This window comes from Arvicanthis niloticus, chromosome 3, assembly GCF_011762505.2.
Source record: "Arvicanthis niloticus isolate mArvNil1 chromosome 3, mArvNil1.pat.X, whole genome shotgun sequence".
Lineage (NCBI taxonomy): Eukaryota > Metazoa > Chordata > Mammalia > Rodentia > Muridae > Arvicanthis > Arvicanthis niloticus.
The window spans coordinates 78,633,770-78,649,207 of NC_047660.1; the positions used below are offsets into that span (position 1 = coordinate 78,633,770).

The 15,438-nt window shown below is 52.2% G+C and overlaps 1 protein-coding gene across 1 annotated transcript in view; it reads right to left on the minus strand.

Moving 5' to 3' along the window:
• Positions 1–12,787, minus strand: part of Zcchc24 (zinc finger CCHC-type containing 24) — a 51,844-nt gene extending 39,057 nt beyond the window's left edge. The window contains exons 1-2 of the mRNA XM_034497809.2: positions 12,346–12,787; positions 828–1,028 (exon numbers count right to left, since the gene is read on the minus strand). Coding sequence (XP_034353700.1) covers positions 828–1,028; positions 12,346–12,591 — 447 coding nt within the window. The 5' untranslated portion in view covers positions 12,592–12,787. The remainder of the gene's footprint in view (positions 1–827; positions 1,029–12,345) is intronic.
• Between the last annotated feature and the right edge of the window lie 2,651 nt (positions 12,788–15,438).

Here is a 15,438-nt window from a genome sequence, read left to right on the forward strand (position 1 = left end):
GGCAATACTGCATAGCTTTTCAGAATTGATGGGATTCCATTTCCATGACGTATATAGAATAAATCCAGCACTACGTTATTAAATTTAAAAAATGGAAAATGTGAAGAAGGAAAGAATCACTGATAAGCTTACATCACACTAAAAAAGATGGCTGCTGTCTTCTTTCCCCAGGATCCTGTATCTGTCGGGGAGTCAGTCGCCCAGGGAGTGGCATTGGCTTCAGACGCCTCACTCCATTACAGCAAAGCACAGAGGACAGACTGGGGCTACCTCCAGCCCCCTGGGGCGGCCCCCAAACCCCTCTATCTCCTAGCCCTGCACCCTGAGAGGGATGCTGGACCTCTTGGCACCCGATGCCTTTACCCTGACCTATTCTGGGGCACAAATAGGCAAGGACCCTCATCCTTCCTTGCTCTAGGCAGAGGAGGCAGTGGTGGGTCTGAGGGAGGGGGTGCACATCTGGATTCCTGGCCAGGAGCCCACATTCCTTCCTGGTGAGTGTGAGCAGATGGGGCCTCCAGAGAGTTATGAAGAGGCTGCCGGCTGCCTCCTGCCCCCACTATAACGGGATCCACTCTGCAGGAACACTTGTGGGACCTGAGGGGCCAGAACCTCACATGAGGGCCTGGTTTAGGTCCAGAATCCCCCATGCAGATTGCTGAGCAAGCATCATGGGCCCAAGTGAGGTCTGTACCCCTCTACCTCAGACAGCCTTGTCTGACTTAACAATACCATGAAAACAGAAGGCCCCAGGGAGATCATGGTGCCCATCTACCCACAGCCGGGAAGGAAGCTCCAGAGAGCCCAGCTGGGCTGAAGTGCCTTACCTGGGGGCAGTCCTTAATGTAGTGTCCTTTGTTGAAACACAGGTGGCACAGGTAGTTCGGAGGAGGCCGCTTGCTGGGCTTGCGGGCCTCGGAGGTGAGCGTCAGGTCTGAGAAATGCTCAGTGAGGGAGCTGAGGCCATCAGCGATGTTGTTGAGGGAGCCGTAGGGCGAACCGTTCCTATACACACTGCTGCTCAGCGCCTGTGGGAACAGAGGCTATTCAGGGCTGTGGCAAAGGAGGCTTTCAGTCACTACCCGGCTAAAGCCCGAGTTCAAATCTTAACTCTAGCTGTGGGTTTGGCCTCCGGGGCCCTGCCTATTCTGTGGGAACATGAGAGTGATTCCCTAAGGCTTCCATAAGGGTAAAGGGAGGTCATGAGTCTAAAGTTCTTCTCATCACGTGTCTGGTCCCTAGGACCCCTGGGTTCGCGGTGATGATGTTAACAGCTGAGAGTGTTGCTTACTATCAGTTCTTGACACACTACACCAGATGTGGAGGAGGTTAATACTCTTGACAGGACCTAGAATTACTTAGGAGATAAATTTCCCAGCATGTCTGTGAGGGCACTTCCAGACTGGGTTAAGCAACTTGGGGAAAGTTACCCTAACTGTGGGAGGAGGCACATTCCATGGGCTGGGGTTCTGAACTCCACACAAAGGCAAATGGGGTTCACAACAGCCTTTATTTCCCTCTCTTTTACGCCTGTGCACACACTGTGGTCATCGGTCCCAGGCTCCTGATGGCACCACCTCTCTGTCTTGACAGACCATGCCCTCTGACAGTGAGCTAAAGTGCCGCCTTCCTTCCTTAAGTTACTTTTACCTGATATTTTGCCACAGAAATAAGAAAAGTGACTAATACAGATGGCCTCATGGGAGGAAGCCACTTGTTGGGTATGGAGAGACTTCAGACAAATCTCTGTTGACTCTATTTCCCACCTAGTAAGGAGACTTGGGGGCTTGCATTGTGGCTACCGTTTTTGAGAACTGGAGGTCGATACACAGAGAAGCCCAGCCTCCGAGTGACAGGAACCAGACACCCCGCTGCTCCCAGGCAGTTGTGGCTCAGGCCCTCCTGGTGCATACGGCCTCTATTTATAGGCACCACAGGCTCTGGGTGGCATGGCACACTGGAATTTAGTACAGGTGGGGCCTGTGGTGGGACTGGCAAGGAATGGCCAAGGGCTCCCCTTTCCTAGTGAAGGGCCAAGGCTAGAAAGCAGTGGCTTCCCCAGGAAAGTCAACAGTGAACCTGGACACAATGGTTGGAGTCCTCTGAGCTCACTCCAGATGCCCCAAATGGCAGGGATAAGCTCTGGCCCTGGGCTGATGGGAAGACAAGGCACTGCTTCCAGGAGTCCTTAGGCTGATAGAGAAACAAGGTTCCTAGAGCCAAGAGCTTAGGCTCCTTTGTAAAGAGGGCCGGCAGGAGCCTAGAGCGGAGGCAGTCCTCTGTCTCTTCAATGTGGGAAGGTAAGAGAAAAGAATTGACAGCAGTCTAGGGCACGGGCAACAGCCTGCCCAACTCCTACCAGAGTAGCTTCTAATCTCACATTTCCATCTTCAGAAACCGATCACTCAGCTCTGAGAGGAGCCAGCCCTCATCTTCCAGATAAGACAGTCCCTTGGACACCTGCTGGGTGACCCTGAACTGGCCCTTTCCTTCTCTGGGCCTCTATCCATCTTACATTCTTTTAACCAGAGCCTGGGCATGGGAGAACACAGACACCGCACCTAGAGTTGCCCAGGGCTAGCATACAATTTTCCTGCGGTGTGGGAATCACATGGATCCTTAGCCCTCTGGCACAACAAGAAACCCAAGATGGAGCACTCCAGGACCAGCCTGCATGTGGTCTGAACCAACTCTTTAACTAGGGCAACGCCAGCCGGGCAGTGGTGGCGCATGCCTTTAATCCCAGCACTTGGGAGGCAGAGGCAGGTGGATTTCTGAGTTTGAGGCCAGCCTGGTCTACAGAGTGAGTTCCAGGACAGCCAGGGCTACACAGAGAAACCCTGTCTCGAAAAACCAAAAAAAAAAAAAAAAAAAAAACAAAAAAAAAACAAAAAAAAAAAAAAAAAAAACCCTAGGGCAAGCCCAGAATGGAGTGGCTCCCTGAGAGGCAACAGTCCCTATCCTGAAGGCAACGAGACTACATGGTCACTTTCTGAAGTACAGAAGGACATCAGACAAGGTGGCCATGGTGACAGGCCAAATCCTAGGAATGGTGCACTTACTGAGACAGCTGCTTCTCGTCATATCCCCTGGAGTCACCGCCCACTACTTCACACATGAAATGAGTATTCAAAACTTGTATTGAATGACTTGGAAACTAGCAACAAAAACAGTTTTCTGGGCTCCACCTCAGGGTCACCGCAGCAGTGGCTTGGGACCAAGAGCATATTTCTGCGTGTGATCAAATATCCATAATGACAGTTACCAGTTTAACGACTTTAAAGTGTTCAGTTCCGTGACGCTGAGCGTATCCTCACTAAGACACAGCGGACACCACCACCACCTTCAGAGTTCTCCACCTCCCCAGTCCCAAACGCTGAATCTACCGGACAGGAATTCCTGACAGGAATCTGCTTTGCCATGCCCGACCCACCCCCACCCTGGAAAGTTTGGGCAGCAGCAGCCGCTTCACGGGCCTCAGAGCACCAACTCCTGGGTCACTCTATGTCTTGACTGGGAGACCTGTCCCGTGTTAGGAAGCTACCGGCTCCATCATCCCTAACTGGCCTGACTGAGGGCGACACAGCCCTGGCCTCTGAGAGAGAAGTTTATCCAAACAAGAAATCTGAAGCCTCCAAACCCCGTGACTCATGCTCGCTCGCGGCTGGGAAATGCAATTTCACAAAATAACAACCCTCTTCTCTTCCCCCCTCTTCCTTTCTTTCATTTTTTGCTGGATAGAATTTAAACAAGTCCACAGCCTTCAAGACTGTTTTAAGAGGAAGGGGAAGTTTGGTGGATGCCAAAGCTACACACTAATTACACCCTAAATAGTTCTCTCCCCAGGGTTGTGGCCATACTCCTAGACGCACGGCAGACCCTCAGGCATCCTCAAACAGCCAAAGGCCTCCCGCCCCCTCCCTCACAGCTCATTACTCCCAGATGCCACCAAGGGTCACAGATAGGCTTTCCCTAACAGATCCACGGACAGAGCAAGGCTAATGTCCCCCTCCCAGAATCCTGGCCTCCACTGTCCCCCAGTCTGTCTTCATAACTGCCACAGCTTTCTACCTCGCACCAGCCCAAGACAAACACCACTCAGAACTGAGAGTCCGAGAGGAGTCAGATGGTTCAGCCACATTCCCATGCTATTAGTAGAGAAACCGAGGTTCTGAGGGCTGCAGAGGCTCAGACCCAGTTGGAACAGAGAGCCAAGAGTCCAGCTTGCCTGGTCAGGGCAGGCTGGGCAGGTCAGAAAGCCATTTCCTCTGCAAAGCCCTGTTTGAGCATGGGCCCGCAGAGGTGAAAGGTAAGTTCTGGCTGTTTTCTAGCCTGCAGGGACTGGGCAGAGTGTAAGTTGGGCCTTCTCTCTTAGAACAGACGGGAGATAAGGCAAACTTGACTGTCCCTGCAGGTACACCGCTGCTGGATTCTGACACTCACATTCTGTAAGGTACCCTTGTCCTGGCATATAAAGAGCAATCAGCAATCTACTATGCTGCAGGGCCAGCAAGCAGAACAGAGATGCATGCATTCTGAAGGCCCTGCTCTCCAAGGAAGGGCAGCCCCACTATGTGATGGATGTAAACCTCTGGGCTACATCATCATCCTGTATCAAAGATCCCAGAAGCTCATAGGAAACATGGGATCCTTCTAACACATGTGGGGAGACACAGCATCAGACTCATGGTCATTGCTAGAATCTGCTTCATGGTTCTTGAGGGTCTGACTGGAAAAAGTAGACTAGAAGACTCTGGTTTCCTCTAACCTCTAGTTGTTCTTGTACACTCTACAGAATCTTTTCTTTTTCTTAGTTCCCCTTGACTGCTAAGTCATTTATCTGAACACCGATCTCATTTTTGTAGAACTGGAAACTAAGACTCAAAAAGACTTAGTAATTTGCCCAAGGCAACAGAGTCAAAATGTGTTGGCCAGTTATATTTCACCCACGCACAACCTCTAAGGTCCAGCTCCACCTATTGAGAGAGAGAGAGAGAGAGAGAGAGAGAGAGAGAGAGAGAGAGAGCCAGAGGATGACTGACATCAGGTGTGACATCATATGTAAAGCCTATGCTAGCATATGCTAAGGAAGATGTGGTTCCAGCTTCTGTGCTCTCTATGAGGGGGTTGGAATCTGGGGAAGGCAGTTCTGCTGTGGACTCTGAAGGGCAGAGGCACAGGGTCACAAGGCTGTGTCCCACTCTCCCCAGAGAAGCCTGCCCAGCTAGACTCTCCTGCAGGGCTATCACAAGGTATCACAGGCAAGGGAGGAATGGCAGGCATTGTGCCAGTGGGCACACTTCTGAGAGTGGCCCAGACAGAGTGGAAGTCTGAACCATAAAGATCGTTCAGGCAGGACTAGCAGGGTAGCATGTGGAAATGAGATAGCCTCTCCAGGAAAGACACAGCCATGGGCAAGGACAATGGTGAAGGTGATGCCCAGGGCCAGGCCAGGTACCCCAGGGCGATCAGAGGCAGATACAGATGCTCTATGTCCTGCTCGCTAACCCAAGACAGCATTAGAGGAAAGAGCTTGAGTCTAGCCCCAAGTGCTATGGGATTCCTTTCATCAGCCACACAGCTATCTTCTTATCTCCTAAACCCACCCAATCCCTCACCTCTTCACCCAATACACACACACACACACACACACACACACACACACACACACACACACACATTGCAATAAGAAACCATTCACATCACCAGTGACTACACCCCTTCTTCCAAGAGATCTGTACCTTTCTGTCCCTAGGACCACCTGGAATGGTACACATATTCAACCTCTGCACACAGACAGGAGGGTGCACGCTGGACTGGGGTGCAGGAAACAGTACACACAGGTGAGAAGTGGGCCACAGGAAAACAAAGCACACCATAACTGAGGGCTTCCCTGTCACATGCAGTTCTGCCCATGTTCTTGTTGACAGGGCCAGGAACACATGAACTTGCTAAGACCTTTTGCCAGTAGGGACATTGCTCACACTTCACATAGAAAATAGTTCCCCCTCTACAGCTGATGTTCAATCAAAGATCCTAGACTAATTAATGGTCATGTCTAGTTATTTTAGATGAAGGAAGTGGGCAGAGACAAATGGGGACCAGGGCTTGGGAGAGTAGACAGTGGATGCTGGACAGAGCTTAGCAGACCTAGAGCCAAGGGAAGACTATCCCCACCTCGGTTTCTTGGCCCCCAACCCAGGGTCACCACTCACTTGGTGGTGCTCATGGGTCATGGCTCCTTGCCAGCTTCCCAGCTAGCACAGGAGTACTGGGGACCCTGCGCCTTACACGTGTGAAACACACTTGTCAAGCAAAAGCAGAAAGCATGAATTTGAAAAGCCAAGGGCTGAGCAGGACTGTAGCATTAGTCAGTACAGGGTACAATGGAGGCCATATCCTCTGTAGAAGAAGCCTAGAGCTTGGATCCACTGTGAAGTAAGAGCGTCCACAAACTGTGACGTCATGGGCAGACATAGGTGTTTGTGCCATGTGTACTGGGCTCACACCAGGGACTCCAAATGCCTTAAGATTCTTAAAGGTGCTCATGACCAAACAAGGTGAGGACCATCTGCACAGTTAAGCCACTACCTGGACATGGCTAGGGATAGGGCGTCACCATCTCCCAAGTCAGCCCCTCGCAATTAACCTAACTACTAATAAACACTCATTTCTTGAGACAACCCAGGAGGCTGAGATGAGGGTGACCATCTACTTCATCACAGAGCTGAAGTCAGAAGAGAGAGTAGGTTTCAGGCCATCTGTCCTACCCCCACTCACCTAGAATGAGGTGAACATCCAGTGTGGCCCAGTTACTGATTGGGCACCAGAGGTAAGATTCCTACTCCCAAGTCCAACAACAGAGCTATGGAGAGACACCACTATTGCATAGCGCATGGCAGCTCAGCTGTCAAGCCTGCCACCTGCCCTAAAGCATTACACCTTGGCTACCACAGCCCATGTTGGAGCAGCTGGAGAGAGGACTGTTCCTTAAAGCTGCCACCCCATGACTCCCAGAAGAGACATCCATTTGTACTGTAAGGAAACACCTTGGAATCTGTCCATCAGGATGGGCCTGGAAATATCACAGGCAGATTCAACAGCAAGTATAAAGGCTTGGACACACCAGGCTCCTGGGTGCTTCCAGAAAGTACAAGTTAGCCAGTGTGTATCCAAAGGAGAACTGAACTACAGAAGATATATTCACACACACACACACACAGAGAGAGAGAGAGAGAGAGAGAGAGAGAGAGAGAGAGAGAGAGAGAGAATGAGTTAAGGAACAAATCCAATGGCACATGCTAGGATCTGTCCCTAGGTCTCTGAATGCAACCATGCCACCTCTTCTTCTGGACAACAGAGCAACTGCCCCAGGCAGGGACATAGGCATAAAATAGGAAAATATGGTTTTACTCTTCTGTTTCTCCTAAACCAGGTCAATCAGAGAAGGAACGTATTAAGAAACCCAGTACCTACACAAGAGCCCATGACTCTTCAAAAGACTTGGTGTCCAGGCCTGAGGGTGTGGCTCTTGGTAGGATACTTGCATAGCATATAGGAAGCCATGGATTTAATAGCCAGCACCACCTAAACAGGACATGACGGCATATCCCCGTCATCCCAGTACTTGTGGGGGCAGGGAGATGGGAGGTTCAAGGTCATCCTTAGCTATGGAGCATGTCTGAGGCCAACCTGGTCTATATGAGACTCTGTCTCAAAAATATAAAAATAAAAAAATTTAAAAAATGAAAGATTTGGATCCAGACAAAACATCAGAGGCACTGTGGTTTGGTGGGGAGTCCCAGTGTTTGGTATACACAGGAGTCCGAGGAAGACGCAAGTAGGAGCTAGCCTGGACACCAGCTGTAATGCAGGCTACAGAGATAGCTCCAGGCTGGGATGCAGAAGTAATTTAGACCTAGCTCTGTTGATAACTTGAGTCAACCAGGCCTCTGCTTTGCTCTCTAGATAATGGAAACAACAAGAAACTATATTCTAGAGCCTTGCTGTCCATGGTCCCATTGGAGGTGGTGGCTCCTGCTGTTATTCCAAGCACTTGGGAGGCTAAAGCAGAAATATTGTCCTGGGTTCAAGGTCAGCCTGGGCTAGGGCAAGGCCCTTCTTCAGAAAACAAAACAGGGCAGCTCGCTGCTTACTACTCCCCATTTAGGCCACCTTGGATTTCTGTTGCCACTAATCATTTATTACTGAAGCCCTTGCCCTCCCTACACCTGAGTTATATGGTCCAAGGCATGGTCTCCCTCTGAGCCCAGACCTATGCAGTCAGCTTAACAGAGCAGAGTCGAGCTGCCTGTGATAACCACTCCCAAGTGTCAGCCTCCTTGCCCGAGTTACTGTTCAGCATCCCAAGGGGAGGGGTCAGATATTTGGGACCTTTTCCCTAATCATGCCTCTGAAACATTCCTCCCAGGTTCGAGATGACTGCCTCCCACCTCAAGCAGGCCACGGAAACCATAGGACTCAAGGTTAGCCCCCTGCTAGGGAGGAGAGTGACTTTGCTCCACACGTCCAGACTGAGGAGCCGCTGGATACCTGCGGCAGGCACAGGTGCCATTTCATCCAAACTCCCTACAACTGTCTAGGCTGAGGACTCCGTTTGTTTTTAATGTTTGCAGTTATTTATTTGGCTGTGGGTGTTTATGGGTGCACAGCGCAGCGTGCATATAGAGGTCAGAGGACAACTTGCAGGAGTTAGTTCCCTCCTTCTGCCATGTGCAGCCCAGGGGTTAAACTAAGGTTGTCAGGCTTGGTGGCAGGAGCTTTTACCCACCCATCCCTCCCCCCAGCCCTATGCTGGTTTTTGAGACGGGCCGGCCTTGTTGAACTCATGGTAATCCTCCTGTGCTAGGAATACAGATATAAGCCACTTCTTCCATCTGGAATCTTGTACAGGATCCTCTATTTTTTTTCTCCTATGTGTTCTCCTTGCTGGAAGAACACTGAGCCAAAACCATCCTCTGGCTGAATTAAGTCTAGAAGATGTTGGGGGTGAAGACTTGTTAACACAGTTTGAATGGCAGGACTTCTCTGAGCCTTTACCATGCTGGCGAGCACTGTGTGAGCGAAGGGACTATGGTGAGTACGCTGTGCTTCCCAAGCCTATTTGTGCCCTCATTTCTCCCAGCAGGAACAAAGGAGGGGTGGTCATTCCACAGTGGAGCCGCACTTCCCGGCTACATCTATTCTCAGAGAAAAAGGGAAACTTGTCCTAAGAATCTGAATTGAATGACACGGGGCAGCCTCATTTCCCTGCCGTGGCGGGAGTGGGATAAAATGCCTGCCAGGACCGGCTCTGAGAACTCCTCCAAAGGTCCAAGAAGTAATGCTTAACTCTACTTTTCCAGAAGTGGAACTCCTGGTGTCTACACTGCTGGGAATTTAAATTCCAAACAGAATTTGGCAAGGAAGATCCATGCAGTCCACCCTCCACCCCCCTCCTAAGCCCCACCTCCTCCTGTAGCACCTGGAGAGAGGGGCTCAGCCAAGAACTGACTCTCTCTCTCTCTCTCTCTCTCTCTCTCTCTCTCTCTCTCTCTCTCTCCCTCTCTCTCTCTCTCTCTCTCTGAAGACATCCAGCTGTGACCACAGATGCCATTTCTGAGTTTACCAGGCCTCATTTCAGAACCCAGAAGGGTTTTAACACACTTTCGCCTGAAGGCCATCTCCTAGAACTTGTCCTGCACTTGCATGTAAACGTCTTCCTCTCTGTTCCCAGGGCCAGAGGGCTACTCAGGACCCTTGGCTTATCTTCAGCTCCCAGGGCTGAGGTTCCAGGGGCACAATAGGCTTCTGTGGCCCCGTGTCCTCACCTCCCCCAATGCCAGCTGCATTCATGGTGTTTTGCTATTGTGGAGGGAGCAGCCTGGGGGCGGTGCAGGAGGGGGTGGGCTCTTGGCACAGGGGCTGGTGCAGACGGGCTATGGTCAGCGGTCAGCATGCAAGTCACATCCACAGGCACTGCCACCAGGCCTGTCAGGCTTTGAACAGAATGGCAATGCTTGTGGATGGACCCTGGGTCCCTTCCTAAAGTTCCCTCTTGTGACAAAGAACTTGTTGCCTTTGCATACAGCATTGAAGGGGGGGTTGGGTTCTCACCTTCTCAGCCATATCAGGACACCAACAAAGCCCCAAGAACACAGCTCGGGGTTTGAGAGAGTTTAAGAAGCCAAGGGTTAGGAGGTGAGGATGAGAAGGCCAGAACCCAAGAGAGCCTTCTGGACATCAACAAACTCAACTCTCCAGCCCTCCATGGAAGCCATAAGCCTTTAAAGTGTGAAAAGTCCCTCTGATCCCCCACCCCAGGCTGCCTGCAGGCAGATACTCACTTGTTTATGTATACCTCCAACCTCTAACATACCCACCCTCTGGGCACCATGAATGCAACCAAGATTCATTCTACTCAATGGGAAAGCCAGGCCCTTCCCCCACCGTTGCTCCAGCTCCTCCCACACTGGGCCACTTCCTGGAGGAAAACTGAGCGACACAGCAATGAAGTGGTAAGGGGTAGGTCTCACAGTACCACAGCTGGGGTCCTGGAGGCTTGAATTTTCCAAAGATGGGATCTCTGACTGATGGACAAGCCAACAAAAACCACATGTAAGGAATGAGGTGATGCTGGTGTGGGAGCCGAGGAAGTCTAGTAAAAGCTCATTAGGGACCCTGCTGGGTCACGGGACCTCTGGGTCATGGTCATCTTCTCCCTAGGTGAAAGACGCTCCCTTGAGTGCATCTCTATCCAACTATGAGTCATGATAGCACCCCATCATTCACCTTCCACTCATACGTATATCGTCTATGCTTCCTCTGGCCCCCAGCTCCAGGCTCTTCACCCCTGTCCTTGTGTAGAACTCAACAAATGTTTGCTAAAAGCATTAATAACGGGAAACACCCAGCCAATAAAGAAATACTCCACAAACACTCCTCCAAAGTCACTGGTCACCTAAAGCCAGCTCCCCAATAGACAACAAAGTGTCAAAAGAAAGGAAGATCCCAGCTAGGAACCAGTCCTTGGGGCAGAGAGCATGTGTTATGGTTTATAAAGACCCTTGGCATACAAACGCTCTCCCCCGGGGCTCTGCAGGCACCTTTCCAGTCTTGCTCCTATACCCAGCCCTCATGCACCACTTCTGTTCCACAGGGCAGCCTTGGAGGTGCTGGCCTTTCTCCACTGTTTCACATGTCCTCCCATAAACCATGGCAGTGTTGAACACATACCTGAGACCAGACAGGGTGACCTCCAGGCGACACATCTCAACCCCTGCACACCTCAGCATATACAGGTCTTCCTCCCAGTCACCTCTGGGTCAGAGGTGAAAGTGATCCCTGTGTGTGTCCCTCTACCCCCTGCACCTTTTAGCAGAGGGAAACCACACAGGGGCAAGGGAAAGGCACAGAGGGTATGAGTAATTTCCAAAATGGAGTAAATGGGGTGTGGGGTGCTGTTGGTAGATGGATTCTGGGAAGGCTCTGGATAAGACCTGCAAAGGGGGCTGGGAGGTCACGGCCACCTGTGTATTTATCTAGCTGGGAGCATGACTGTCCAGTAGACTTTGTAACCGAATCCATTGAACAAGCAGCCTTTGCAACACATCCCAGGTTTTGGGAGAAGGCACTAGGCAGCTGGAGCCCTCCCATGGCCACAGCCTAACACCCCCCCCCCCCCAAGGATTTCCCTTTCATTTCCTTCCAGCCTGGGAAGGCAGGGGACAGAACAGTCGGCTAGGTCAAGCCCTCAAAAACCACTTCCTATGTGCCTGGGGGAGGGCAAGCAGCTGCAGGGTGGATCTAGGGGTTCCCAAGTAGTGGGAACAGGAGAAAAAGTCCCTGGGAAGAGCAACTGCTTTCCAGGGAGCCCTCCAGGTTAAGAACTATGGAGGTCGGGGAAAGAATTCTTTTAGGCCCTTACAGAGGAGTTCAGAGCAAGCTCTGCAACCCTCCGTCCCAGCGGATGGCAGCCAGGAAAGTTGATAGGGTTGGGCGAAGGAAAGACTAGAAAGGGGCTCCCCGCCCTAGCCGCACCCCGGCAGTCTGAAGAGAATCCGGAGACACCCCTGAACCTGCTTACTAGGAGCAGGACTCCAAACTCGAAGAGGGAGCGGGAGGGCCCTGCCCAGGCCTGAGTTGCTTCGGGAGGCTCTGCCGGGAGGTGACGCGCTCCCGGTGCCCCAGGGACTTCGGGCGGCAAGTTTGGCAGAGCTGATCGAAGCCAAGCCAAGCCGAGCCGGGCAATGCGGGGCCGGCCTGGGCCACGCCAGGAAGAGCGGAACAGATAGCAGAGGGGCCTGAAGCAGTGGGCGCGGGGCTGGCGCGCGCTGGGGCACCCACCTCTCCGCGCTGCAGCTGGAAGACGCTGTTAAGATAGCTGGAGTGCAGGGGAGAACCCAGCTGCTCCGGGCGGCCCTTGCCGAAGGCCAGCTCCGGGGGCGCGGCGCCGGCGGGCGGCTCGGGCCGGAAGGCATCGAAGGCACTAGCCTGGTGTGTGTCCTGAAGCGACAGGTAGACCCAGTTGAGAAGCTGGGCTGGCTGGTACACCGAGGCGGCGCTCGTGTCGATGGCAGACAGCAGGCTCATTTTGCCGTGGCGGTGCCGGCCCCTCCCCGGCCGCCCGCTCGCGCCCCCCTCCCGGCGGAGGGGCGGGCACCGGGGAGCCTGTGCCCACTGCCAGCCGCCCCGGCCCCGACGGCTATCCGCCCCGCTTCCCGCGCCCCGCGCGTTGCCCGCAGCCGCCGCCGCCGCTGCCGCCTCCCCAACTGCAGCAGTGGGCGCGCACAGGCGGAGGAAGGAGGCAGAGAAAGTTGGGCAGGAAACTTTTGGCCCCGCCCCGCCCCGCCCCGCCCGCTGCCAGCCCCGCCCCGCCCGGGGATCCGCTATCTGCCTCTGCGCTGACCCCTCCGGGGACCGCTCCTAGGGTGGGGTCCACGGAGACCCCGCCCCACCCCGAACGGTTCGGCCCCATCTTCGTTCCCCCATTGGTTGGCTCATTGAATATGGATGTGAGGGAGGAGCAAGACAAAAAGGAAGGCGGGTCCGCACATGTAGCACCCCTGTCGACCCCCACACCAGGAGCGGCCCCTCCCGAATCCTCCCCTCACCCCCTCTACCCCCGGTCAGCTCAGCTCAGAACCAATTGGGCCCAAACACTCAGTCGGCTCTACTGTAAGGCTGGTTCCCATTACTTCCCAGGCGCTCTCTAGTTCAGCCTTTTGCACCTTTTCCTTCTCCCAGTCCCTCCACTAGCTGTTAATCCGATTGTGTTTCTGTGACTGTCTCGATGTTCTCTAAAGATTCTTTAAACGTGTCTCGTTTGAAGTTTCCTTCTGTCTCCCTCGATTCCCTCAAACACACACACACACACACACACACACACACACACACACACACACTCCTCTCGCTATCACCATAGGACCCTCCCCCTCCCACTTAATTCCTTCCATCTGCAGAATCGCTTTGCGGACAGCCTGCGCTGAGGGGGGCCCGGGTTCCTGCCCAAGGAAAGGCTCCCCTTCTCCTCCCCCCCATCTCTTGCACTTCTCCTGTTTCTACTCCAGGCTGGCTTCGGCTTTTCTCCCGTCTTCTCCCTGGCTCCAAAGTCAGCTCTTCCAAGTCTCTTGAAGGGGTTTCAGGACCCTGGCCTAGAAGATCCCGGAAACCCACATCTTCCTGGAAGAGCCCGCACTAGCCAGTGGCTTCCCAGATCCCGAGGCCTTCATTCACATCACAACCTCAGAATGGTGTGTGCTGCCCCATATCCAAGAACCAGGCCCAACCTCTAGGTGCCAACTCAGAGGAACTGACTGCCCTATGGGGACTCAAGTCACCTCCACCTCGTTTGGCCCAGGAGCCATTCAGCCTGGTACTCAAGTGCCAGTAAATGGACTTCTGATGAGCCACCTCACCTCTGCCAACCAGCCTGTGTTCTCTGTAATATGGGAATGACTCTTCATGCTGGGTATCTGTTGAGTGGAAGCATGAGTTCAGTAAATAGAAGTTGTTTCAAGGTCCTTTGTCCTCCAACCAGCCACCAAGCCAGGGCACCTCAGCACATCTGTAGATGCTTGGACCCAGCAGCTTTCAGTGTGACAGAGAGCTAGCCTGTGTCACCAATTGAGAGACCCTTTGATTTCCGTGTTTTGAACTAGTTTGCCTATCAAATAATTGGCAGTTATTAATTCAAATGACAACATGTATGCTAATAAAATCCCAATATACTTCTTCATCCATCTATAAGCTGGGTGTAGAGCATGTCTGAAATCCCAGCATTAGGGAGGCGAGACTTGAGACAGGAGGATCAGAAGTTCAAGTTCCTTGTCTGTGTAGTGAGCTTGACGCTAGCTGGGCTGTATTGGGTTGGTCTGGTGCTATGTATTCAAATGCTAAATTCTGTACCCCAAGTTCTGGTTGCTTCAAGATGAGCAAATTCTCCTGTATTCCTTCTGTTGTTGTAAAAACCTTGCCCCACAAAGTGTTGTGGATTTGATCTGATGCTGGTATAATGTTAATTGGGTTCCCAAAATCTCTTGTAAGATGTTGAAGGTCCCCGCCTCCCAGTTGATTCTGATTGGCAAGTTAACTTGCCATCAGCCAATGGCTGGGCAAGGAGACAGAGGCGGGACTTTAGGATTCTAAGACAAGGGAACCAAGAGCTGAAGAAGATTTAGAACCTCCATGCTGGGAAAAGAGTAAGAAGCAGGCCTGAGAGGTTCAGGAGAGAAAGCAAACCAATCATGTAAAAGCCGAGGAAGGGCGCGCCCCCCCCCCCTTACTGGGTCTAGGGCAACAAAGATGGAATATAGATTTTAGTAAGTAATAACTCAGGAATATTGGAGGGGAAGTGTTAGCCACGTGGAAATTTGGGAGTGGCCCAGCCATTGAGCTGTTAAGGCATATTAAAATACAAGGCTGTGTGTGTGTGTGTGTGTGTGTGTGTGTGTGTGTGTGTGTGTGTGTGTGTGTATCTTTCATCTAGGAACCCAGAACATTGGGCCAGGTAGTGAGGAACGCCTGCCGCCACTGAAGCCTCGGGTTGATGTGAATTAATCATCTACTGCTATCAGTGATTGGCTAATAAAGATGCCTATAGCCTGTAGCTAGGCAGAAGAAAGGTACACGGAGCTTCAGTTCCCAAGCTTGGGGTCTGAGGCAGGGACTATTGAGGGAGAAGGGGAGAAGAGAGAAGGAAGTCACCCAGGGTAGGTGGATTGTGAGTACATGGCCTTGAGGGTCTGTTGGAGTAGAAGCAGTCCAGGCAGAACAGGATAGGTCATATCTTGGGGATAACCACAGGGAAATAGACAAAATAGCATAGAGGGTTGGTATCTGTCCAGCTCTAGTGCTTTAAGGCTTATAAATATAAAGGTTTTATATATTTTGTTTGGAAACTAAAATAAGTTAGAATAGAAGCCCCTAAATATTAATTAC